Source organism: Nyctibius grandis, chromosome 2, assembly GCF_013368605.1.
Source record: "Nyctibius grandis isolate bNycGra1 chromosome 2, bNycGra1.pri, whole genome shotgun sequence".
Classification (NCBI taxonomy): Eukaryota; Metazoa; Chordata; class Aves; order Nyctibiiformes; family Nyctibiidae; genus Nyctibius; species Nyctibius grandis.
In genome coordinates, this window is record NC_090659.1 from 105,468,142 (window position 1) to 105,493,705 (window position 25,564).

General features: G+C 42.3%; 1 protein-coding gene across 2 annotated transcripts in view; it reads left to right on the forward strand.

Moving 5' to 3' along the window:
• The window catches only part of MIPEP (mitochondrial intermediate peptidase), a 97,863-nt gene that overhangs the window by 22,365 nt on the left and 49,934 nt on the right, over nt 1-25,564 (forward strand). For both annotated transcript variants that reach the window (XM_068422194.1, XM_068422203.1), the window contains exons 11-13: nt 20,566-20,719; nt 21,686-21,763; nt 22,775-22,979. In XM_068422194.1, coding sequence (XP_068278295.1) covers nt 20,566-20,719; nt 21,686-21,763; nt 22,775-22,979 — 437 coding nt within the window. The remainder of the gene's footprint in view (nt 1-20,565; nt 20,720-21,685; nt 21,764-22,774; nt 22,980-25,564) is intronic.

Below are 25,564 nucleotides of genomic sequence, written 5' to 3' on the forward strand. Positions count from 1 at the left end.
TGGAGACAAAAGTCTGAAATTCATGGTAGAAGTATCTTAAAAGAAGATAGAGTAATTAGGAGAACCTCAAGAATTTTGGCAGGCTAATGGTAATAAAACAGTGAATGCTAGAACATGCTTCAGCCTCTAATAAGTAAGAACATGTCTAATATATGTATATTGTAAAAATAATACTGTTGAGTTTTAGTGCAGGCAAGTACCATAGTATTAATTAAATCCCACTACTTCTCAGTCAGTGCAGCTGCAGTTATAAATAATTCTCAAGGCCCTGATCTTGCAAAGATGTAGTAGCCTTGCTGACTTCTTCTGGATCATTAAAAAAAAGAAAAGAAACACTGGAAGAGACCTTCTAAGGTCAACTACTGGCCTTGAAGGTGGGACTGACTGTGCTAAAGTCACTTTGGACAGAGGCACACAACTGTTCTTGAGAACTGTCAGTGGTGAGCTTAGTGTATTGGTGTTGACTCCTGTTTCCCTAACCTTTGGTGTTTACACGCTGGCTAACTTCCCTGGCTATAATTCACTGTTGGGATTTTTGCAAAAAATTCACAGATTTATATTCACCTTGCATCTGGGATGTGCTTGCAGGGTATTGCACTCTGTGCTGGTCCGTCTCTTGGGACTTTAGAAATAAATAAGACTGGCCTTGGGGATGAACAAATCAATGCCACAGAATCACAGGAATCACAGAATGTTAGGGATTGGAAGGGACCTCGAAAGATCATCTAGTCCAATCCCCCTGCCGGAGCAGGATTACCTAGACCATATCACACAGGAACGCATCCAGGCGGGTTTTGAATGTCTCCAGAGAAGGAGACTCCACAACCTCTCTGGGCAGCCTGTTCCAGTATTCGGTCACCCTCACCGTAAAGAAGTTTTTCCTCATATTTAAGTGGAACCTCCTGTGTTCCAGCTTGCACCCATTGCCCCTTGTCCTGTCAAGGGATGTCACTGAGAAGAGCCTGGCTCCATCCTCATGACACTTGCCCTTTCCATATTTATAAACATTAATGAGGTCACCCGTCAGTCTCCTCTTCTCCAAGCTAAAGAGACCCAGCTCCCTCAGCCTCTCCTCATAAGGGAGATGTTCCACCCCCTTAATCATCTTTGTGGCTCTGCGCCGGACTCTCTCTAGCAGTTCCCTGTCCTTCTTGAACTGAGGGGCCCAGAACTGGACACAATATTCCAAATGCGGCCTCACCAGGGCAGAGTAGAGGGGGAGGAGAACCTCTCTTGACCTGCTAACCACACCCCTTCTAATACAGCCCAGGATGCCATTGGCCTTCTTGGCCACAAGGGCACACTGCTGGCTTATGGTCATCCTGCTGTCCACTAGGACCCCCAGGTCCCTTTCCCCTACGCTGCTCTCCAACAGGTCTGCCCCCAACTTGTACTGGTACATGGGGTTGTTCTTGCCCAGATGCAGGACTCTACACTTGCCCTTGTTATATTTCATTAAATTTCTCCCCGCCCAACTCTCCAGCCTGTCCAGGTCCCTCTGAATGGCTGCGCAGGCTTCCGTTGTGTCAGCCACTCCTCCCAGTTAGGTGTCATCAGCGAACTTGCTGACAGTGCACTCTATTCCCTCATCCAAGTCATTAATGAATATATTGAATAGAACTGGTCCCAGTACCGACCCTTGCGGGACTCCACTAGACACAGACCTCCAACTGGACTCTGTCCCATTGACCACCACTCTCTGGCTTCTTTCCTTCAGCCAGTTCACAATCCACCTCACTACCCGATCATCCAGACCACACTTCCTCAGTTTAGCTGCGAGGATGCTGTGGGAGACTGTGTCAAACGCTTTACTGAAATCAAGATAGACCACATCACAGCTTTTACCATCATCTATCCACCGGGTTATGTCCTCATAAAAGGCTATCAAGTTGGTTAAGCGTGACTTCCCCTTGGTGAAGCCATGCTGAGTGCCCCTAATGATCCCCCTATCCTTGATGTGCCTAGAGACAGCACCAAGAACAAGTTGTTCCATCACCTTTCCGGGGATGGAGGTGAGGCTGACCAGTCTATAGTTACCCGGGTCCTCCTTCTTGCCCTTTTTGAAGACTGGAGTGACATTCACTTTCCTCCAGTCCTCAGGCACCTCTCCCGTTGCCCACGACTTAGCAAAGATGATGGAGAGTGGCCTAGCAATGACTTCCGCCAGCTCCCTCAGCACCCACGGGTGCATCCCATCAGGGCCCATGGATTTATGGACGTCCAGATTGCTTAATTGGTCCCTGACCCAGCCCTCAACAACCAAGACAGATTCCTCCTCTATCCTGACTTCTTCTGTGGCCACAGGGGTCCGGGGCTCCTCAGGACAGCCTCCAACAGTATAGACAGAGGCAAAGAAGGCATTCAGTAACTCCGCCTTCTTTTTATCCTCTGTCTCCAGGGCCCCCACCTCATTCATCAGTGGGCCTACATTGCCTCTAGTGTTGGCTTTACCTGCAATGTATTTGAAGAAGCCCTTTCTGTTGTCCTTGCCCTCTCTTGCAAGGTTTAATTCCAAGGAGGCCTTAGCTTTCCTAGGTGCCTCCCAATGCCAAAATAAGCCAGATTCCTGCTGTGTAGGAAAGAGTAGCTACCGCAGCAACTGCAGGCTTTTTGGATCTTGGGGTGACCAGCTGAGCAGAAACTAGGAATAACTCATCTCCTTTCTTATTGGGACTGTACATAGGCTGCTGGCTTCAGGGGACAGTGGGCAGCACTTTTGTTTTTTCAGAGGGGTAGGTTCAATACCAAGGTACCGAAACATGGCTGGATGCTTCTCAAGTTGCTAAAAGCTGCAACTAATATTGAGGTTTGCAAGTTACTTGTAAACAAACTTGTTTATGGCTGCTTTTTGTTAAGTTGTACGAAAGAGTGTTCTCTGTTGGGAATACCACATGGAAAAATAGCCCGGACCCTTTGTGGAATATATGAGAAAACTGTCACTCTCTTCAAATTGAAAGCTGAAGTGGAAGAATAATGCAAGATTCAAAAAGAACCAGGAAAATCTTCAACCAAAGTGCTCATAGAAAAGGAAAACTTTCTATAACTATCTGTTTGTAAGCAAAGGAAGGCACGCCTTCTATTAAATCAACTAATGTAGGTGCAAAAAGTCCATTTAATTTACCAGTCACTAAGCTAGTGGACAAAGCTTTTTGGAGGAAAACCTGAATGTTATTGAAAAGGCTTGCTGTGAAGCCGAATTCAAGTTTCAAGAATTATTTCTTGATTCAAAGCATTGTGGAAGGATAAAGAAGTTGTTGATTTGAAAACCAAGTCAAATCTGTAAGTTGCATACAGTGTGGATACCAAACCAATATTCCGAATTACCCCCTGACCTCCTCCAAAATACTCTATGAAGTACAATTAACAGAAGGAAAAAAGGAATGTGAGATACAGGTGCTAGTTTATGGTTGATGAGAGTACAAAGGCTTTCTATTATTATTATTATTTTTAAGAAATACAGTCTTCTATAAATCTTAGTTAAGAGTCTCCCTTCAGGTAAAGAATTAAATTTCATAGTCTGGCATGTAATGAAAATTGGAAGGGGTTTTCCTTGTCTTGATCTCTTTAAATTAACCTCAGGGGTTCATCTCACTTTTATCTTCCAGTAACAAGATTTTTTCAAGTTTCTTTGAAAGTTTTGTCAGAATCTGTTTTATTAGAGATAGTTAACTCAGTGTTCTATATTTTTGTGGACGTCAACAGGATAATAAATTTTTCTCAAAAAAAAAAAGAAGTCAGGATATATCAGGGACTACATTTAATAGCCACCGATAAGAATTCTTGCCAAGCAGCTAATTTGCAATTGTTAAGTGTCTGAGTGCTCGTGTTCTGGAGGACAGTGATCCTTACTCAAATACCCGTAATGTCCAAGTTTATAAAAAGTATTCTTAATAGAATAGATGAAAGTCATGCTACACAAAACAGTCTTACTTTCCTTCCAAATATACAGCTTAAATGAAAGTGATTTTAGAAGTCGGCATTTTATTTAGACTCAGTGAAGTCATACAAGCTTAGAAATAATTATTTATAATCACAGACATCTTTGTTCTTCACAGGGACACAGCCTTTTTGTTTGAAGCTGGCTGTTCTTGAAGAATAACTAAACCTCATTGTGTCAGTTCTTTTTCAAATTGTTTTTTAAATTGGTTTGGCTACATTACTTATTTGAAAAATAGTGCTGGGCTGCAAACTGTAAAAGTAAGGTGTCTGGATTTTTTAACATAGTTTGTCCTTTAATATAAAGCAGGAATTTACATCAAAGAAACTACCATTCTCTTTGATATTTCTGCTTTCTCTAGGAGGGTACTGAGATTTCTCTTTGTAAAGTTTCTGAGCTCACATTCTGACATAAAGCACATAAGAAAATTCTCATTCTTTCCTGGGCTTTGTTATAAATACAAATGCTTTGGCGGATGAAACGAGATGTTCAGAGTGAATTAAGTTACTGGAATACGTTTTAAGACAAAGCAGAGCAAGCTTCTTTTGTTCCTTTTTGTGTTTCTCAGTCTTTCACAGTTTTGGACATTTAAGCATATGAGTTATGCAATTCTACAGGAACAAGAAGATAATTTAAAGTTCATTATTACAATGAAAGGGGCTACTTTTAATTCTTGATTTTAAGTCAAAGTAGTTAACTGAAAGTTTGTCACAGAGAAAAATATTCTGTTCCACTGTAGGTGAGTTCATGTGTATATTTGTTTCTGATTTTTTCAGAGTGAGATTTATATACTGGTGTCCTTTATTTCATCACATAAATGTAATATGGTATTTCTTACATCTAAACTAAAAGCAACCTTTTTTTTTTTAATATCTACTCATGTGAAAATGCCTTCTTGATTTCAGGAAGTCATCTTTTAGATGAATAATTGTGTTTTCTGGTGTGTATGTCTGTAACGGATAGAAATTCTGACATTTCCTTTTCCTGCTCTTCCAGAAGTGCGTTCAGATCCTCTTAAGTTTCACATAAAGGCTTAAGAAAATTTATATGTGCAAGTTCAAGGGTAGTTGGGAAAACTTCTTGTAGCACTGCAAGTATCAAAAATCAATCCATACCTGTTTTTTTGACCTCAGATACCCTAGAAGAAAGGTTCTATGGTAAAAAATCTTTTTGACTGGAGTACATAGTTCTTTGCAAAGTTCTGTTGTGATTTGTCAGACCACCATTCTTCCATCTCCTTTGCCTGCATTTGCAAATGCATCTTCCCATAGAAAAGGCTGTGCTGTTCATCCTCTTGGGATTCAGGTGTACAACATGCAGTCCAGTCAGGGAAGCCTAAGTTCCAGAGAGGAGCAAGAGCGCATATATGAGCTCAAGTGCTGGTTAGCTCTAGTTGGTACCTTGCTAAACCTGAGAGTGGCATTATATTTGTGTCTGCCTTTCTCTGGTGACAGAGGCATCCTGGGTGCCTATTTGAAGCACCCTGAATCACCTTGCTGGGGCCCAGAACTTAGTTTTTAAGTGAAATGGTATCCAGACAGGGTGTTTGATTCTTGCCATGGCTTGCTTAGCTGACCTGAATCCTTTGTCTTCCTTAGGAAGTGCTGTAACCATGTTTCCATGTATTTGCCAGCTTTGCAGACAGCAGTACAATGTTCTGCTAGTGATGTTAGTATGCCATGTGCATCATCCTCCCTGCTTAATTCTGCCTGTCTGCTCAGCTGGTGCAGAAAGCAAGCTGCAAATTACAGCATACAAGAAAACCTGTCTTCAGGCACTTCTCTGCAGTTGTTGCCAAGTGGAGCTCCAGTTGGTTTCCAACGCAGATTTTTAGCTGTCTGTCTCCAGAATGTTAACCTTTCTTGCTAGTAGCACTAACCCTTAGCAGAAATTTTACTGGTAGCAGAATGCCTGTTAGCATAGTTCAGTATGGGTTGTAATAACTTCCTTTCGGATTTATTTTCCCAAAAATACTTGAATGCATTTCCTGTTGGAGATAAAAATTGTAACTTGGCTGAATAAACGTAGAGGCAGCTTGCCAAAGAGTGACCAGAAAGAGTATGCTCATATTAAAGCAGCGGCTTCTTGCAGTTTTGACTTTTTTACTATTTGTTTTAAATACAAGCAACAAAGCTGGACAACTGTCTATGCCCACAGTTGATAACAGCTTGAAAATCATGCATAAAGTGATTCTTAGAATGGCTGCTACTTTAACATGTAGTGTAATAAAAATAATTATATGCACAGTAGGGTCATCAACAGTTAACATGTAGATTATGAAGATTGCTTTGCTCTGACCAGTGAGCAGTTCAGGGGCAGGCTAAGCTGTAACTCCTTTTTATATAGAGTCGGTCACTATCAGTTAATTCATTAACTAAAGTTTTTGTCCTTTCATTCTATCAATAGAGAAGTAACGTGCAGCGGAATGCCTTGTGTTGGGAGGCTTTTGTGTGCGTTTCCAAATACACCTGGTTTCACATTTGAAAAAAGTGATCAAAGAAACACCATACACCTGGGACAGAAGATGGTGAACTTTGAGTTTCCCCTTTAGCTTCAGGAGAAATTCATTTTGCAGTCTTGGATCAGCCCTCAGAAAGGCTCTGCATCCTACACAGACAAGCTCTAGCTTTGTTACAGGGCAGTTTAAAGTGGTAAAGGTGTGTATTGATAGAAGTCTTCATCTTGGAGTTTTATGTGGTCTTTTAGATAAGCTGGCCTGGGTCAGAGAGTATTTTGAAGATACAAGCTGAGACCCTTGAACAGCATTCGAAAATTTCATTCAAAGGGCTGAGGGAAGAGGAGCTTGGCTTGCTGTCACAATGGCAGGCCCCATTGCTGCCAAGAAGTTGTGCTACGGTGTTTTAGATTAGCGTGAATTTGAACACTGAAATACTCTGCCTGGGAAATGTTGTGTTCTTGCAGTTTCACGAAGGTGATGAAGCTGTGAATAACTGAGGTTGGGTAATCATTTGCTAGCAAACAGATGCTTTTTTTCCTGTCATCTGGAAACAATGAAGTTGCTAATGTCTGCTACCGTTTGAGTGCCTGGAATCATGCAGGAATCTTCAATAAGGGAGCATGTACTTTGTCTGTGAACTCTTCCAAATACTTTTCCACCCACACCCTCCAGCCAGACTTCAGTTTTACAGATCTAGTAGAGATTGTAGGATTTCCTGTTCTGCTCATGGACTATTCTTTTTTTTTTGGGAAAGATTCAAGTCTTTTAATTAATTTCTTCCCTTTTCCCCATTGTCCTCTAATCTTATCTAGTGTTACACCTTTCATTCTGCAGTAAGTAGCATTAAATCTTGAAGGTGGGGGCTCAGAAAAGAGTCAGTCATATGCTTGCTCTTGCCACTGAAAGGCAAGATCATCTATTAATAATAATTCCAGGAACTGAGTTGGTTGTAGGACATCAGCTTCAGATAGCTGAGGTTTTGGCTAATTTCTATTCCTAAATAAGCCCAAAGAGAAAGTTTTCCTGGAATCAGTGCAAGTTTGGGGTTAGGCTTTCTTCAATGATAGTTGGTCTTGATTTGTGAAAAGAGAGTTCATGTATGAGGTAGGACCAAATTCAAAACTTGTGAGTTAAATCTGTGTCTCGGTGTCTGGAGTGATTACTGCTTAGTGGATATAGACTGGTATTAGAGAAAGATTTTTTGAAGGTGTACTGTCTGCTTCCTGGTTTTGAAGTGTGTTATTGATTATTATCATTGATTGTGAAAATTGCTTTATATTAGCTTATTTTAACCACTTTCTTTGTAACTCCTGTGACATTACAGTGGCTAGCAAACAAGCAAACAAAAAATGGATGCCAGATAACTTAAAGTATAATAATCACCACTGATTGCTGTCAGGATTGCCCAAAAGTAATTTAAATATCAGTCTTGTGTCATAAGACACTAGTGCTATTTAAGGATTTTTCAGTATCTTTGTCTTTGATCTTTCTTTGTACACTGGTGTAGTAGGCAAGACAGAAAAGGAGAAATAAGTGAGATCAGACTAGAAACATATTTTTTTGACATTCTGTATAAAAAATGTTGGTTTTCAAAACTTTTTTGTAATTTTCCATTGGCAAGAGGAATATTAACACACATCTTTCATTAAATGTGGGAGAGATTTTATCCTGACAGTGTTCTACCAGAAGTGACTGACATTAACTTTTTGTAGTTATTATTAAAGTGGTTGTTTAATGAGGACCTCATTGTACTCAAGATGTCAAGATTATGACATCTTCAAACATTAGTAGGGGGCTAGTTCACCTGGGGAGGCTGCCTTAAGCCAGTATAGTCTATTATTGCTATTGTCATGTGTGGGTGGATAAGTATTGTGCTTTTCCAAAAGACAAAACTATTACAGACTGATTTTTTTTCCCCCACTTTGGATAGTGACAGTATATTACAAAATACCTGTCAGCCTTCTCTTCATCCTCTTCATTGTGGGGTAAGCTCATGAGGACAATGCACATGTTCAAGGAGTGCTGAAAATGAGGAAGAAATAGACACCTCCCTGTAATATATTAATGTCATCTCTTCTATCCATGAAGAAATGTCACTGCTTTATCCTGCTAGTATGTATCTGTGTTTTTGACAGAAACAAGATGAAACATAAAGTAGTTTCAGAGTTCTTCCCCTCTGCCTCCCAACAAACACGTTATTCCAGTATTTCAACTGAGCGTGGTAATCCTTTACGGTTAGCGTGAAATTTTGTCCTCCTCTGATAAAGCTGGAATCTCTCTTATATGCCAGCTGTGTGGTCTTAGTCCTAGGCTCCATATGACATCTTCACAGAATCACAGAATAGTTGAGATTGGAAGGGACCTCTGCAGGTCATCTGATCCAACCCCCTGCTCAAGCAGGGCTTCCTAGAGCCAGTTGCCCAGGACCATGTCCAGGCGGCTTTTGAGTATCTCCATGGATAGAGACTCCACAGCCTCTCTGTGCAACCTGTGCCAGTGCTCAGTCATCACAGGGAAAAAGTGTTTCCTCTGTCTCAGTTTGTGCCCATTGCCTCTGGTCCTGTCACTGGGCACCACTGAAGAGAGCCTGGCTCCGTCTTCTTTGCACCCTCCTTCCAGGTATTTATACACATTAATAAGATCCCCCTGAGCCTTCTCTTCTCTAGGCTGAGCAGTCTCAGCTCCCTCAGCCTTTCATCATAGGAGAGATGCTCCAGTTCCTCAATCATCTTAATAGCCCTTTGTTGGATTCTCTCCAGTATGTCCATGTCTGTCTTGTACTGAGGAGCCCCACTCTGGACACAGCACTCCAGGTGTGGCCTCACCAGTGCTGAGCAGAGGGGAAGGGTCACCTCCCTCGACCTGCTGGCAATACTTTGCCTAATGCAGCCCAGGATGCCATTCGCCTTCTTTGTGGCAAGGGCCCATTGCTGGGTTATATTGACTTGGTGTCCAATAGGACCCCCAGGTCCTTTTCTGCAAAGCTGGTTTCCTGCTGGTTGGCCCCCAGCATATGTTGTTCCTCCCCAGTTGCAGGACTTTGCACTTCTTACTGAACTTCATGAGGTTCCTTTCAGCCCATTTCTCCAGCCTGTCAAGGTCCCTCTGGATGGCAGCACGACCCCCTGGCCTATCAGCCAGTCCTCCCAGTTTGGTGTCATCAACAAATGTGCTGATGGTACACTCTGGCCCATCATCCAGGTCATTAACGAAGATGTTAAACAGGACTGGACACAGTATTGACCCCTGGAGTATACACCTAGTTGCTGGCCTCCAAATAAACTTTGTGGCACTGATCACCTCCCTCTGGGCCTGGCCATTCAGCCAGTTTTCAGTCCACCCCCCTGTCCGCTCATCCAGCTCATACATCAGCAGCTTCTCTGTGAGGATGTTATGGGAGACGATGTCAAAGGCCTTTACTGAAGTCCAGGTAGACGATGTGCACTGCTCTCCCCTCGTCCACCAGGCCAGTTGTTTCATCATAGATAAGTTTATCAGCTTGGTTAAGCATGACTTGCCCTTGGTGAATCCATGCTGACTACTCCTGATGACTTTTGTCTTTCACATGCTTGGAAGTGGTTTCCAGGATTAGCTGGTCCATCATGAAAAATTTCTGCTCTTCAGAAAATTTTGAGCAGTCTGGTCTCTCTTGTTATCACACTTTTGATTTTTCTTGCTCCCTGTGTAAATGTGGCTTAATTTCAAGCAGTGTTTTCAAGGGTGCTGTTCTTGACTTTCTTACCATTTTCATATTCTCTTTTCCTGCAGCTGAACTCACTGGTAGGAGTTACATTTTTAAATTTCCTGCAGCTGTGAAAATCTGATGGTTTGCTATGATTGTGAGCTGTTGGTGGAGTTAAATTTTGATTTACTGAAGGGTGTTTTGTAGTATTGTATCGTGTGGGTTCTTTCTTGAAATATCTTGTACAATCATCTTTCTTCTCCCACATGACAGGAAGGAAATGGCAGGGAAACCCTGGATGATATTGGATGTGTGAGGGGAGGAAGATGTGAAGGTACTAGGTGGGCTTTGCACATGGTCAGCATAGATTTGGCAGGGCTGATTGAAACGAGCCCTGCAAAAACCCCTGCAAAGAGCCTTTATGCAACCTCCATATGAAACCACCTGAGTATGTCCGTATTACTCCCCTGGTTCTGAGATAGTGGTGTAGGTGGGCTTTGTGCTGCACCTGGATTAATAAACCTTTCTGGAGCCTGACCCAAGGATACGGTAAAGTTGAGTGGCTCTGCAGAAGCCAGTGTGGGATGAGGAGGATTGGGGCAGAGCCAGAACTAATAAATGCTGCTTATCTGAATTGGCTCTGAGGAGATCTAGCTCTAGGTTACTACTCAACTAAAGGCTGAATTAGGACTAAAAATGATGTATAACTTTGTCTTTTTTTTCCATGTAATTTTTTAGCTATACAAAGAGAGTATCATTACGTACTATTTAATCCTTAATTTATTTTGAAATAAATGTTGTAATTTTAAAAATAAGAATAATCATGTTTCCCAGCTTGGAGGGGTGTTTGTGGAGAAATACTGCTTCACATTATAGTAAACTTCTGTTGAGACAGTACTTTTATAGTGAACTTTTCATTTGTGGTCAGTCCTTAGTTAAAGAAGCAATTGTTTTAATTACAAATGGGAAGCTCAGCTTAGTATTCATAGTAGTATGTCGGCTGATGGTGTAAGATTTTAAAGTGGTGTGACAAAACACAGTCTTAAACTATTACAGAGGTTGTTACGGCTTGCTGCTAAAAGGTGTTATTTTTCCTTTTAATAAAAGGACCATTTTGACAGCTCTTGTAGTCTGTATGCAGGGGAAGCTTCAGAGCAGAATCAGGAGAAGAGGACTGAAGCACTTAGTGGGAGGTTTAAGTTTTCATGGTAACAATCTGAGCAGAAGGTGATCACAGGGTGATACTATAAAAGTCTGAAGACATCTGAGATTTACCTACTACAGCTTTCCAAAAAGTGCCACTGTTGAAGGAGCTGCAGTTCTTAGGAGTTACTGAGTTAAAAATCTCAGGATATTACACTGAATATACATACACTGTAATTCTGTACTTCTGAGGGGCTCTGGCTGTAAAGCAGTGTCCTTCGTACTCCAGATTTCTGTGGCTTATTACATGGAAATTAACTGCTTTCTTTGAGAGACTTGCTTCCAGTCTTTTTATCTAACTTGATCTAAAGTGATTTATATCATGCATATTTTTGTTCTTTTGGTGTAAAGACACTTTTTGAGTAAGAAGGAAAATATGTGTATTGCAGCATGCAGAGTGTGTATTTTAAGTGTTGCTACGCATCTTGAAGAAGTTGTGTCAGTACGGTAGAGGCAAAATCTGCTTTATTTTCTATGTTCTACTATAAGTAAAAATAGAATGGAATACATTGGCTTTTGCTTCTTGCATTTGTAGTGTGAAAATAAGCAAAATCCCGTAATTGAGCATACCTGTATTTTTGACAGATGTTGCTACGGTAGTTGCAAAGTGCTGCTAGAATATGTGATAAAGTTAATATAAAGGATACTAGAAAAATAAAACAACATACAGTGATATATTCAAGAACGAGCACCATGGCTTGGAGAAGTAACCCCACCCTGCCTGTGCATCACAGTGCAGTGAAGCTGGGTGGTGAATTGTAGCTGCAGTTGTAGGCAGCGTATTGGCAAATGCAGTATCCCCGGTGGACTTCGGTTTTAGGTCTTGTCTTTTGTGTGTGGGAGTGGGAAGGAAGGAAGGGGTAGGTAAGTTGACAGGGACTAGATGACTCTTTCACAGTGTCACGGTTTAAAGCTGGGCCGGCTATTAAACCTGCGGCAGATGCTCTCTGTTAACCCTCCCCCCCCCCCACCCGAAGGGAAAGGGAAAGGGAAAAGGGAGAGAGACTTACGGGTTGGAAAGTTAAAACAGTTTTAATAAACCTATAATAATGAAAAAGAGTATAATAATAATATTGGAATAATCAAATATATACAAATATATATACAAAACCAAGATCGAGCTCCCCCGATGTCAGCAATGTCACCACCGGCACTGCAGGGCAGGCTCCGGGAAGGCCCAGGCTGGGCCTAGCGACGGTCGAGAGCTGGATTCAGGGATGCACGGATCGGGATTGGGGGCAGCAGGAAAACAGTCGGAGTCCTCCTTGGACACCAGCCATAGCAGAAAGAGACCGAGACCCTCGTGATCCCCCCGCTTTATACCGAGAATGACGTGTATGGGATGGAATAGCCTCGCTGGTCAATTTTGGGTCACCTGCCCTGTCTGCTCCCCCCTGCAGCTGCGACCCCCCTTCGGCTCTTCACTCGTAAGCAGTGAGGAATTCAGCAGTGACCTTGGTTTCTCTAAGACTAAGTACAGCAAGAGCCTTACTGCACAACATCCCTACCGGTGCCTCAGCGATAACTACAAACTTCGAGCGTTATCAGTCCTGGAAGCAGACACTGTCTGCAAAACATGCAGTTAGTTTCAGAAAGTGCAGTTACTTAGAGGAGACTTAGCTGAAAGTAAAAATCACTGAAAGGAAAATCGGCCTGGTTTAGGCCAAACCAGGACATTCCACCCCTTATTCCGTACCATTCACATCATACTCAGATCACCACTAACTTTTCATTTTAAAATATATACAGATAACATTAGTTTATGATTCATCTCTATACAAAAAAAAAAAGTTCATCAAGTTCATTTAGTTCAGGATTGTGGGTTTCCATCTGGCTAGGAGTCTCCCAGGGTAGGAGAGATGGTATGAGCTTTGTCACATTTTGTGCCCACGGGTTGCAGGTTAAAGATGTCAGTCTCGAGGAGGTTACTGGACGCCACTTGCAGCTAGCTCCATTCCCATCACCACTGCTTCAACCTGAAAGACACTTATGAACACTGTTAGTATTATGCAGCAATTAACATCATGCAGTTCAGAATTAAGTATTCTCACCCAGGATCAGATCACCTTCAGGGACACATCGGACTCCACCATCCTGCAGCATCACCCACCAAGTACATCCAGGTCCTTGAGCAAAAGCAATCCCATGAATGGGTTTACCTTTACCCGTAGCAGGAAGAACCCAGACAGTTTTTCCCAACAGATTCCTTTCATGCACCACAGGGACTTTATCCCCTTCTACTGTATGTAAAAGGTCTGACTGAGCAGGGCCAGCTCGGTTGATAGATCCCCTGGTGTCAACTAACCAGGTAGCTTGTGCCAGATGTTTATCCCAGTTTTTAAAGGTTCCACCCCCCATTGCTTTTAGGGTAGTTTTTAACAGCCCATTATACCGTTCAACTTTCCCAGATGCTGGTGCATGATAGGGGATGTGATATACCCATTCGATGCCATGCTCTTTGGCCCAGTTATCTATGAGACTGTTTTTGAAATGAGTCCCATTGTCCGACTCAATTCTCTCTGGTGTGCCATGTCGCCACAAGATTTGCTTTTCAAGGCCCAGAATGGTGTTCCGGGCAGTGGCATGGGGCACAGAGTATGTTTCCAGCCATCCGGTGGTCGCCTCCACCATGGTAAGCACATAACGTTTACCCTGGCGGGTTTGAGGGACTGTGATGTAGTCAATTTGCCAGGCCTCCCCATATTTATATTTCAACCACCGCCCCCCATACCACAAAGGTTTTAACTGTTTGGCTTGCTTAATTGCGGCGCATGTTTCACAATCATGGATAACCTGTGCAATAGAGTCCATGGTTAAGTCCACCCCTCGGTCACGAGCCCATCTGTATGTTGCATCTCTTCCTTGATGACCTGAAGTGTCATGAGCCCACCGAGCTAAAAATAGTTCACCTTTATGTTCCCAGTCCAAATCTATTTGGAACACTTTAGCAGCTTGATCCGCTTGTTGGTTGTTTCGATGTTCCTCAGTTGCCCGACTTTTAGGTATGTGAGCATCTACATGACGTACCTTCATGACTAGTTTCTCTAGCTGAACAGCAATATCTTGCCACAGTTCAGCAGCCCAAATAGGTTTACCTTTACGCTGCCAGTTGCTTCGCTTCCACTGCTTTAACCACCCCCACAAGGCATTTGCCACCATCCATGAGTCAGTATAAAGATACAGCCTTGGCCACTTTTCTCGTTCAGCAATGTGTAGAGCCAGCTGGATGGCTTTTACCTCTGCAAATTGACTTGATTCACCTTGTCCTTCTGTGGCTTCTGTGACTCGTCGTATAGGACTCCATACAGCAGCTTTCCACTTCCGATGCTTTCCTACAAGACGGCAGGATCCATCGGTGAACAGGGCATACTGCTTCTCATCCTCTGGTAGTTCATTATATGGTGGGGCTTCTTCAGCACGTGTCACCTCCTTTTCTGGTGGCATTCCGAAGTCTTTGCCTTCTGGCCAGTCCATGATCACTTCTAAGATTCCTGGGCGATTAGGGTTTCCTATTCGAGCCCTCTGTGTAATTAATGCAATCCATTTACTCCATGTAGCATCAGTTGCATGATGGGTAGTAGGAACCTTACCCTTGAACATCCAGCCTAGTACTGGTATTCGAGGTGCCAGGAGAAGTTGTGCTTCAGTACCAATTACCTCTGAAGCAGCTCTAACTCCTTCATATGCTGCCAGTATCTCTTTTTCAGTTGGAGTGTAATTGGCTTCGGAGCCCTTGTATCCTCGACTCCAAAATCCTAGGGGTCGACCTCGAGTCTCCCCTGGTACTTTCTGCCAGAGGCTCCAGGTAGGACCATTGTCCCCAGCTGAGGTGTAGAGCACATTTTTAACATCTTGTCCCGTACAGACTGGTCCAAGGGCTGCTGCATGCACAATCTCTTGTTTAATCTGTTCAAAAGCCTGTCGTTGTTCAGGGCCCCACTGAAAATCATTCTTCTTTCTGGTCACTTGATAAAGAGGGCGTACAATCTGGCTGTAGTCAGGAATATGCATTCTCCAGAAACCCACAACGCCTAAGAAGGCTTGTGTTTCCTTTGTGTTAGTTGGTGCGGGCATAGCTGTTATTTTGTTGATCACGTCTGTTGGGATCTGGCGATGCCCATCTTGCCATTTAATCCCTAAAAACTGGATCTCCCGGGCAGGTCCCTTGACCTTGCCTCTTTTTATGGCAAAAACAGCTTTCAGAAGAATTTGGATTATTTTCTCCCCTTTGTCAAAAACTTCTGCTGCTGTATCACCCCACACAATGATGTCATCAATGTATTGCAAATGTTCTGGAGCTCCACCCTTTTCTAGTGCAGTCTGGATCAGTCCATGGCAAATAGTAGGACTGTGTTTCCACCCCTGGGGCAGTCGATTCCAGGTATACTGGATACCTCTCCAGGTAAAAGCAAACTGTGGCCTGCACTTTGGTGCCAAAGGAATAGAGAAAAATGCATTAGCAATGTCTATGGTGGCGTACCACTTGGCTGCCTTTGACTCCAGTTCGTATTGAAGTTCTAGCATGTCTGGCACAGCAGCACTCAGCGGTGGCGTAACTTCATTTAGGCCACGATAGTCCACAGTTAATCTCCATTCTCCATCAGACTTTTGCACTGGCCATATAGGACTATTAAAGGGTGAGCGAGTCTTACTAATCACTCCTTGATTTTCTAATTGTCTAATCAGTTTATGAATGGGGATCAGGGAGTCTCGATTGGTGCGATATTGTCGTCGGTGCACCGTGGTAGTAGCAATTGGCACCTGTTGTTCTTCAACCTTCAGCAACCCCACAACAGAAGGATCCTCTGAGAGGCCAGGCAAGGTAAACAGTTGTCTAATGTCCTCAGTCTCTACAGCTGCTATACCAAAGGCCCATCTATACCCTTTTGGGTCCTTAAAATACCCTCTCTTGAGGTAGTCTATGCCAAGGATGCACGGAACATCTGGGCCAGTCACAATGGGGTGCTTTTTCCATTCATTTTTAGTTAGGCTCACTTCGGCCTCCAATACAGATAACACTAGAGATCCTCCTGTTACTCCTGAAATACTGATAGGTTCTGCCCCTTTATGATCCGATGGCATTAGGGTGCACTGTGCACCAGTGTCTACCAAGGCTCGATACCTTTGTGGTTTTGATGTGCCAGGCCATCGAATCCACACAGTCCAATAAACTTGGTTGTCCCTCTCCTCCACCTGGCTGGAGGCAGGGCCCCCCTAATTAAGAAATGGATTCGTGCTGCTCACAGGGACTGGACCTTCATTTCTCCTATTCACACTTGGGAAAAAGGGATTTGAGGCCCATCTCCCCTGACTGGGGTCCTACTCACTGGTAACTGGAGCAGCCATCCTCCTAGAAAAATTCTCTCTGGTATTTCTTTTAGCTTGCAACTCACGTACTCATGCCTGTAGGGTACTGGTAGGTTGTCCATGCCATCTGTTCATGTCTTCCCCATAACCACGCAGGGCAAACCACAGGATACCTCGTGATGTGTTCTGTTTCCTTTGAGCTGGTCCTGTAGGAGAGCGTTTTCTCTTAACAGCTGCAACACGGGCCTGTGTAGGCAGAGAGTCAAGTTTATTCTCTATCCTGGACAGTTTGTCTGACAGTTGTTTAAATGAGTCCTTGTTTTCCTTAGTCAGTTTTTCCACAGCTGAGATGCGGGTCTGCAGTGGGGAAGAAATACTATCTTCATACTGTCGCATACAGTTAGCCATTTCGCCCACACTAGGTCGTGCCATAGCATCTTCTCCCCAGACTAATATTGACAACGTATGGGTGTATGTCGGTGGAGCACTCTTCACAACCTTCCGGAACACGGATCGGTTGCATTCCACTTCATCAGGATCTACAGGATCTACAACTTCCCGTGGGTGTCTATAAATGATCTCTTGCACAGCTAGTTCTCTAAGGTAGTTAATACCTTTTTCTATAGTGGTCCATTTGCTTAGGTGGCTCATAACATCATCTTTATAGGGATACCTGCTCTTTACAGCTGACGAGAGTCGCCTCCAGAGACTGATAGTGTTTGACTTTCTTGCGAGCGCCTTATCAATACCACCATCTCTGGACAGGGATCCCAACTGTCTGGCTTCTCTGCCATCTAATTGCATGCTGTCTGCCCCGTTATCCCAGCATCGGAGCAACCAGGTAATAATAGGCTCACCATCATAACGGCTGAAGTCTTTCCTTATATTTCTCAGGTCCTTCAGGGATAAGGAGTGGTAGGTTATCTCTACATCCGAGTCCTCCTGTGATAGTTCTGCTTTAGAACTACCTTTCTTCTGTGATGGGTCTGCTTTAAAATGACGATCAAGGGAACCCCCATCTGTGTCAGGCCCTAACTCTGACTGAGAAGGGCCCTCACCTGGGTCATATGATGGCTCTGCCTTAGAAGGCTCTGAGTCATCATCCTTCACTTTACTAGCTGATTTCTTTCGGTATTTCTTCCTGCTTACAGGAGCAATTGGTACAGATTCGTTAGATGCTGGGGTCTGAGTAGATGCGGTGGCTGTCGTGGGAGTGCTGAGACTCGTTAGAGTCTGAGTAGCTGCAGTGGCCATCTTGGGGGGTGTAGCAGCTGCGGTGCGAGCTGTAGCGGCAGCACACGCTGTAGGATCTGAGGTGGCTGCGTAACACCTACACCTGTCCCTGCACCAATATTTAATCTTATCCCACATCAGAAACACATTCAGGACAACAGAAAATAAAAACATGCCACCTAGACAGCACCATCCGAATTTCACAAAATCTAGAGGAATCAGCTTGGCAGAAAAGGAGAAGGTGCTATTTCCCGAAGTAAAATTGGAAGTGTAATCATTAACACAATCAGCTAAAGGACGCCCGGAGTCTGCAGATAAAATCGCTGCTACCGCAGTCAGAATAGTAACAGCCCAGTTTATCACGACATAAATCAGTATGAAACGCCATAACAAAACAATGCATATTGACCAGTGCCCAGCAGTGATAAACTGCACATAAACAGTAACAAACAGCACATACGGCAAGTAAGGTATCATTACACTTAACTCTGTAAAAGACTTTATAAAGAGATGAGATAACACAGCGTTCAAAAATGACATTACCATCTTTGCTATCTGTTTTAATTTCCAACCCCTCGTAAATCTCAAAGGAAGAAATCTGATACTCTCTCAGCTGAGCTCTCTGGGTCTCCTCCCGCCGGATCCGGGATTCGACTTATCAGAGGAACCTGTTGGAGCTTCTCTCGAGCCCCGCGTTGGGCACCAATAAATCTGTCACGGTTTAAAGCTGGGCCGGCTATTAAACCTGCGGCAGATGCTCTCTGTTAACCCTCCCCCCCCGACCCGAAGGGAAAGGGAAAGGGAAAAGGGAGAGAGACTTACGGGTTGGAAAGTTAAAACAGTTTTAATAAACCTATAATAATGAAAAAGAGTATAATAATAATATTGGAATAATCAAATATATACAAATATATATACAAAACCAAGATCGAGCTCCCCCGATGTCAGCAACGTCACCACCGGCACTGCAGGGCAGGCTCCGGGAAGGCCCAGGCTGGGCCTAGCGACGGTCGAGAGCTGGATTCAGGAATGCACGGATCGGGATTGGGGGCAGCAGGAAAACAGTCGGAGTCCTCCTTGGACACCGGCCATAGCAGAAAGAGACCGAGACCCTCGTGATCCCCCCGCTTTATACCGAGAATGACGTGTATGGGATGGAATAGCCTCGCTGGTCAATTTTGGGTCACCTGCCCTGTCTGCTCCCCCCTGCAGCTGCGACCCCCCTTCGGCTCTTCACTCATAAGCAGTGAGGAATTCAGCAGTGACCTTGGTTTCTCTAAGACTAAGTACAGCAAGAGCCTTACTGCACAACATCCCTACCGGTGCCTCAGCGATAACTACAAACTTCGAGCGTTATCAGTCCTGGAAGCAGACACTGTCTGCAAAACATGCAGTTAGTTTCAGAAAGTGCAGTTACTTAGAGGAGACTTAGCTGAAAGTAAAAATCACTGAAAGGAAAATCGGCCTGGTTTAGGCCAAACCAGGACACACAGCTAGTCTCTAACTAAGCCTTTTGATCAGAGGCCTTAAAATAGCATGGTTCTCATCTTTGGTGTTCGGGTGTTGTAGTCTAGCTGATGCGTGTTTAGATTTCGGTGACTAGTTACCATTTCACTAAGAGGCAAAAGCACCAAGAGCATGAAAGAAGAAAGACGACGGAAGGGAGGGACTGTGATTCTCTAGAGTTAAACAGTCTGTACTCTGAGACCTCAGAAAATGGTATAAATAACACTTGGACTTTGTATGTGAAATGAGGGAGCAAGAACATTTTTGCCATTTGAGGTGCAGGCACAACTACAAGCAGATTCCAGTTCTGCTTTTGCTGTTTTCTCCAAAGAGTTGCATGGCCCTGCGCAGCCTGTGGAAGGTGTAAGTTTGCAAAGCATTTGTTTGCTTGATAGACTTCTAGTTTATTTACTTTTTAGGGTCAGAGTCTCAGGAAGTTTGAGACCAAGTATAGGCTGCATACATCTCTGAATTACTTTCATAGTTGCTTTTTTGTTCATTGTCAGTTTATGTGTGTGCATGCAGATGCATGGTGTCTTCCTCCCCACATGTGTCTTCAGTGCTACAGTGTCTTGAACATAGTTGTTTGATGCTAGGCTCAGGAAGCTTGGCCATGTTGGAACTCCATGTTACATACTAAAATCTTCACGTGGCTCAAAGCTGTAAGATACTTTCTACATGGTTCAGAGAGTCCCCAGAGCTTGAGGTGTGACTCATGCGTGGGAGGTGATTGCGTCTCCTTGGTGTTTCTGTTGCTCCAGTGAAAGACAAGACTGCAGAGTCAGCAGTGCTGACTGGTTGGTTTCCTGCCCTAGCTGAGGATTTGGCTTACACCACAGCCAAAGCCGACTTCATTTTCTGATTAGTCACACAGCGCAGCCTTGGCATGAGAATGGCACTTGAGTGCCAGTGGCCTCTTGTGGATCAGAAGCCACAGCCTGGCCACCCATGGTGTTGCCATGGTCTGTTTGAGCTATGTGTTCACCACATCTCTGAAAATCATAGTCAACATCTGCTGAATTTGGTATCCAAATTTGAATATAAGAAAAATTGAGTTTCTGTGAAGCACTGTGCCATAACTAGTCTGTGACTTAGTTTCGCTATTTGAAAAATAAAGCCAAACATAAGGACCTTGAGGCTTATCTGGTGTATTTTGTCACATCCTGTGACTTGGAGGTAAAGACTGTAGTTTATGTAGCTCGACTAACTGACTGGTTTGGGATTCTTGTATTTCCTTAGGTACAACATTGATCCTGGCTTGTACTGTCCATTTTTCTCTCTTGGGGCATGCATGGAAGGTTTGAACTCTTTGTTCGGTCAGCTCCTAGGAATCTCCCTTTATGCTGAACAGACACAGAGAGGAGAGGTTTGGTGTGAAGATGTTCGAAAGTTGGTAAGTATTCTTGTTCCCAGCATCAGAAACGACAAAGGGAAGTTAGACAAGATGGTGTGTTCCTCTGAGCCATGGATCAGATTTTGTTTTTAAATTACTTGATTACCTATCAAAAGCACACACTAGTTGTTTAATTTTAGTTGAAGTTAGACCTCAAGGGCTTTATACTCTTAAGTGCCTTTTCTATGGTTGGTATTTTATGGCCTTTATAATATGTCTCTGTGAAGGGTGCCTGAATCAGAAGCAGTTTCTGTGTTCAGAGATTATTGTTGTACCTTGCAAGCCATCCTTCTGAACGAGCCCTGCTAGCTTTGTAGTTTCCATTTGTAGATGACTGTAGACGACTAGAATGCTGTAAGTGCATATTCTAGCAGTCACGTGTCTTTGCCTCATTTTTTTATTCTGTATGTCATCTTTACTTTGGATTGGTTTTTACGTCTTTATTTTTCTGCCCTCTTTTTAGAGGAGGGTGGAAATAAAAACTTGGGCAATAAATTTACTCATCAGGTCCCCAGGTTTCTCTGTTGTCTTCCCTCCATGTATTCACTGCCAGTTCTTCACTGCTCTTCCACCTCCAGCCTCCAGCAAGAACTGCTGTTCTTTATATCCTGTGGGTCAATTTATAATTACTCCTTACTCTGTCTATTTTTATTGCCATGGTAAATCAGCTTCTGTTACTGTTGACTTCTAAGAAGTCATTTAGGGGCTACAGACAGTGTTACTTTTAATACTCATCTGAGGCTAATCAGTTTTGAGTGAAATGCAGAAATGGATGTAGTTTGAGGGACAAGTTGTGAATTTTGTATATTTTTTTTCCAACTAAAATTGCCAACAGATTTTACATTAATTATTCCCAGTTTATTTGTCATTTATTCATTATAAATCTCTGGATTAGAATACTATGTCTTAATTTTATGCATCTTATCAGTGCTTTCACTGTGGAAATTACACTTTTTTTTTCTTCAGGCTGTTGTTCATGAAACTGAAGGTTTGCTAGGATACATCTACTGTGACTTCTTTCAGCGACCTGATAAACCACATCAGGTAACAGTTATGATCTGATTCCAGTGTGGGTTTTATTTGAGTAATGACTGTAGTGTTAGGGCCATTTGCATTCAATGTGAATTTAGTAAAAGTTATCTCGATTTAAAATAAATTAGATTTAAACAAGTCTGTAACTTCAAATGTGGCTTTAGGTAAAATATTTTTGTGAGTAACCTTTCACTTAAAAAACGTCACCTGATAGGCTTCAGTCAGACTCTGTTCTACGGAATGACAGGCACTATGGAATGTTGTAGAACTCTGTTTAGAGGAATGGTAGATTTTTAAACACCTGTTTTCTGGCCTACTATTTACAAGTAAAAATAATCTGAAATTTTAATACTCTCTAAAGGTGAAAGCTCATAATGACAACTAATTTTTATTCAAAATTCTACTTAAAACTGTAGATGGTTCCAACTCTTGTGGCTTACTCACTCATGCTGCCTAGTGCCAGTATTATATGATGCAGTACAATAGATACTTCACTCTGTAGAAGCATCTGCAAATTACCACCTTTAGTGAGGTGGTAAGTGGACAAACTTTAAATCTACATTAGTTTAATATATTACTCTGTTTTGCTAATATTTCACAATATACTAGGAATAATGTGCAGTATATTTTATAAATAGGTTACTGCTGAAGAATGAGGAGAGAACTTAATCTATAAATTATGGATTTGGCACGTCAGTAAATTTCTTTGAGCTGGTGATATTTTTTACAAAATTGAGAGGTTTTGATAATTCTGAAACAAACAAAAAAATATTTTCTAAAAGCAACGTAGTCTTTTCTTTATGGAGTAAGGTAACTTCCTTATGAATATAAAGCAAATAATAAAGATGGAGAAAGAGCATGCTGCTGTTGAACAACACTGTTAATGATCATTGAATTCAACTTGTGTAACTGAGTATATGTGTAGGTTTGATTTAATAGTTTAATTTAATAATTTCATAATTGTTTTAATATCATTGATATAATGACATTGGCTGTCCGTATGTTTGCTTTTATCTTGAAAAGGATTGTCACTTTACAGTTCGTGGAGGCAGGCTAAGGGAAAATGGAGAGTACCAGCTGCCTGTAGTTGTTCTTATGCTCAGCCTGCCCCATTCAACAAGGGGTGCACCAACGCTACTAAGTCCTGGCATGATGGAGAATCTCTTCCATGAAATGGGACATGCTATGCATTCTATGCTGGGAAGAACTCGGTACCAACATGTCACTGGTAAGAAAGTTAGAATAGTGATTTTTTTTGTTTGTTTGTTTTAGTTAAATGTTTGTTTTCTAGAAGAAGGGAGTATATTTAAAAAAAAAAATAATAAAAAAACCCAAAACAAAACAAGAAAAAAAAGAGGATGAACCAGAAATGGTTGAGTGATGTTGATACTTCTACAGCTCTGACAACTTGAAATTACAATATTAGGTCCCCAGATATTATCTAAAACCCAACCAAACAACACTTGAATATTCTTCTAATAAAAACTAGGCATTTGTATCCCTTCTTTCTGTGCTGCTGATCTTTGTTCTAGTGGTGGTATCTGCTCTTGCAAGTTTGCCTTTTGTGGAGTTTATAATAACGGAATAGTTGGAGGATTGAAAATAAATTGAGCTAAACTTGTACCTAGTGTAAAAGTACAATGAATCCTGGGTTGGAAATGATTTCAGAAATTGAATTAATGAAAATTAGTAAATTAGATCTTGCAAAGAGTGTACACTGGCAATATGGAAAATCTGTAAAGCCAGGCCTTTTCTAGTTGATTCTGATTAAAGCAAATGTGATAAATTAAAAATGTATTGTATTTGCAATCATGATTAACTGGTAGGGCTTTTTATCATACGTAAATGAACATGAATGAATATGCAGTCACAGCTTAGTGATGCACAGAAAGGGAATATTGCCTTTTTTCGTTTAGTCCCTCTTCTCAGTGGCAGTGAGCTGGGGCCTTCTGCAGTTGTGGCAAATGGGTCAAAGACATGTTCTGGCTAAAGCTGCTTGGCATGGTACTTTTCTTACCTGCAGACAGCTTCTGTGATAGTGTGCTGGAAATCCCACTTGCAGTAGACATTCACTTATGAAAAATGCTCCACAACCAAACAGATGAAATTGTAGCTCCCTTGTCTGAAGGATTTTTTTTATGTTTTACCATTTTTATATTACGCTAATGATACTAAGGGCAGTCCATGGTAGAGTTATGTGCTGTCAGCATACATAGGTCAGATACTTTGCACTCAGTGAGAAAATATTCTTTCTTAAGGCTTCCACTTAAAATTAAAATAGCCAGAGCTGTTTGTAAGTATGTCACTACTGTGCATTGTTAAAACAAATGAACACTGTATATGCTCTTTCAGTATAAGCTCTGTATACTCCTTGGGATGGTTAACTGCTCTCCCCCACCCCTTCCACTCATATGGCCTTGCTCATCTTGACCTCAAGGAGTACTTACATGCCCAAAGCAACTGCTTTGGTGGGGTTCTCCTCTTGTGGTGAATCATATGTGTCTGCATGTCAAAGTCATGAAGGGGCAGGAAATGGCTAATTTTGAGGCTCAGACTTTCCATGAGCCCCTGTGTATGGTTTCCCCATTGCCTTAGCTCCAGGCAGTCCGTCGTCCCAGGGGATTTCACTCCAGCTCTAGCATTACAAAAGCAGCATCAGAGGTCAGTCACATTGTTTCTGCAAAGAACCTTTTTTTTAGGGTTTGGAATGTGTGACAATCAAATGGCTCGTCCCAGAGATGTCCGTTAGGGGCCATCTGCTCTCATGAGACACTAGGGTGGCAAAGCATGGAAACAAGATGATTCCAGGCTATTGTGAGAAGAACAAATTTGACATTCTAGTTGCGATGCACTGAGTATTTGACATCCTTCCTACTCTCCCCCGCCTCCCTTTTCTGATTCCCATTTTGCTGCTAATGGGCCCAAAACTTGGATAATACTGTACGTTTTTGACTTAAGATGTGCTGCTTTTTAAGTTAATCTGTCATTTTACTATATGCATTTGTTGATTGTTTAATGCATGTGTGTATAAGATTTTTTAAAACTGAGCTTGTGTTCCATTTTAGTTTATCATGCAGTAGAGAATTACCTGTATTTGTTTTACAGGAGGACTAACTTATCCGAGATTAACTACCCAACCTTTTACCTTTCTGACTTTCAGATAATGTAACTTTTCAGGAGTCTCTTTAATGCTTATTAAAAGAATTATGTCACTTTATTAAGGAGCACTGAGAAAGCATAAATGGCTAGGGGAACATCAGTGTAGTTCTGCAGGAATTTGTCTTGCGATCTGCCTTGTTTTAGGCTTTTTAAAAATTATTTTCAAACAACAACAACAAAAAGACTCTATTAATGAAATGTGATGGCACAAAAGAAGGATTAGGATATTGTATAAGAACTGAATGACTGGATACTGCAGTCTTAGAAGTAAAATGCAATTCAGAACTACACAGCGCAGATCATGCATTTAAAGAGTACAAAGAGAATTTATGCTATCAAATGGATATTTCAACAGTGGTGGAGGAACAGAAGAAGAGTTTTATGTGTTAATGCAGAACTACAAATAGCTAATGTGTCTGTGAAAGGGGCTAATGTGATTTGAAATTGCATCAGAAGTGTATCTAACAGCAATAAGTATTAGAATTATTAAGAAAGATACTGGTGAAACTTCATGCAGTGCTTAGCCATGGTTTTGTGTCTCTGGTCTGAAGGTGAATTCAAACTGAAGCAGGTGCAGAGAAGAGCTACAATGGATAGTCTTTTAGACTTTATCTTGCCTTCAGTTAATGATGGCTGAGAGAGAATATAGTTTCT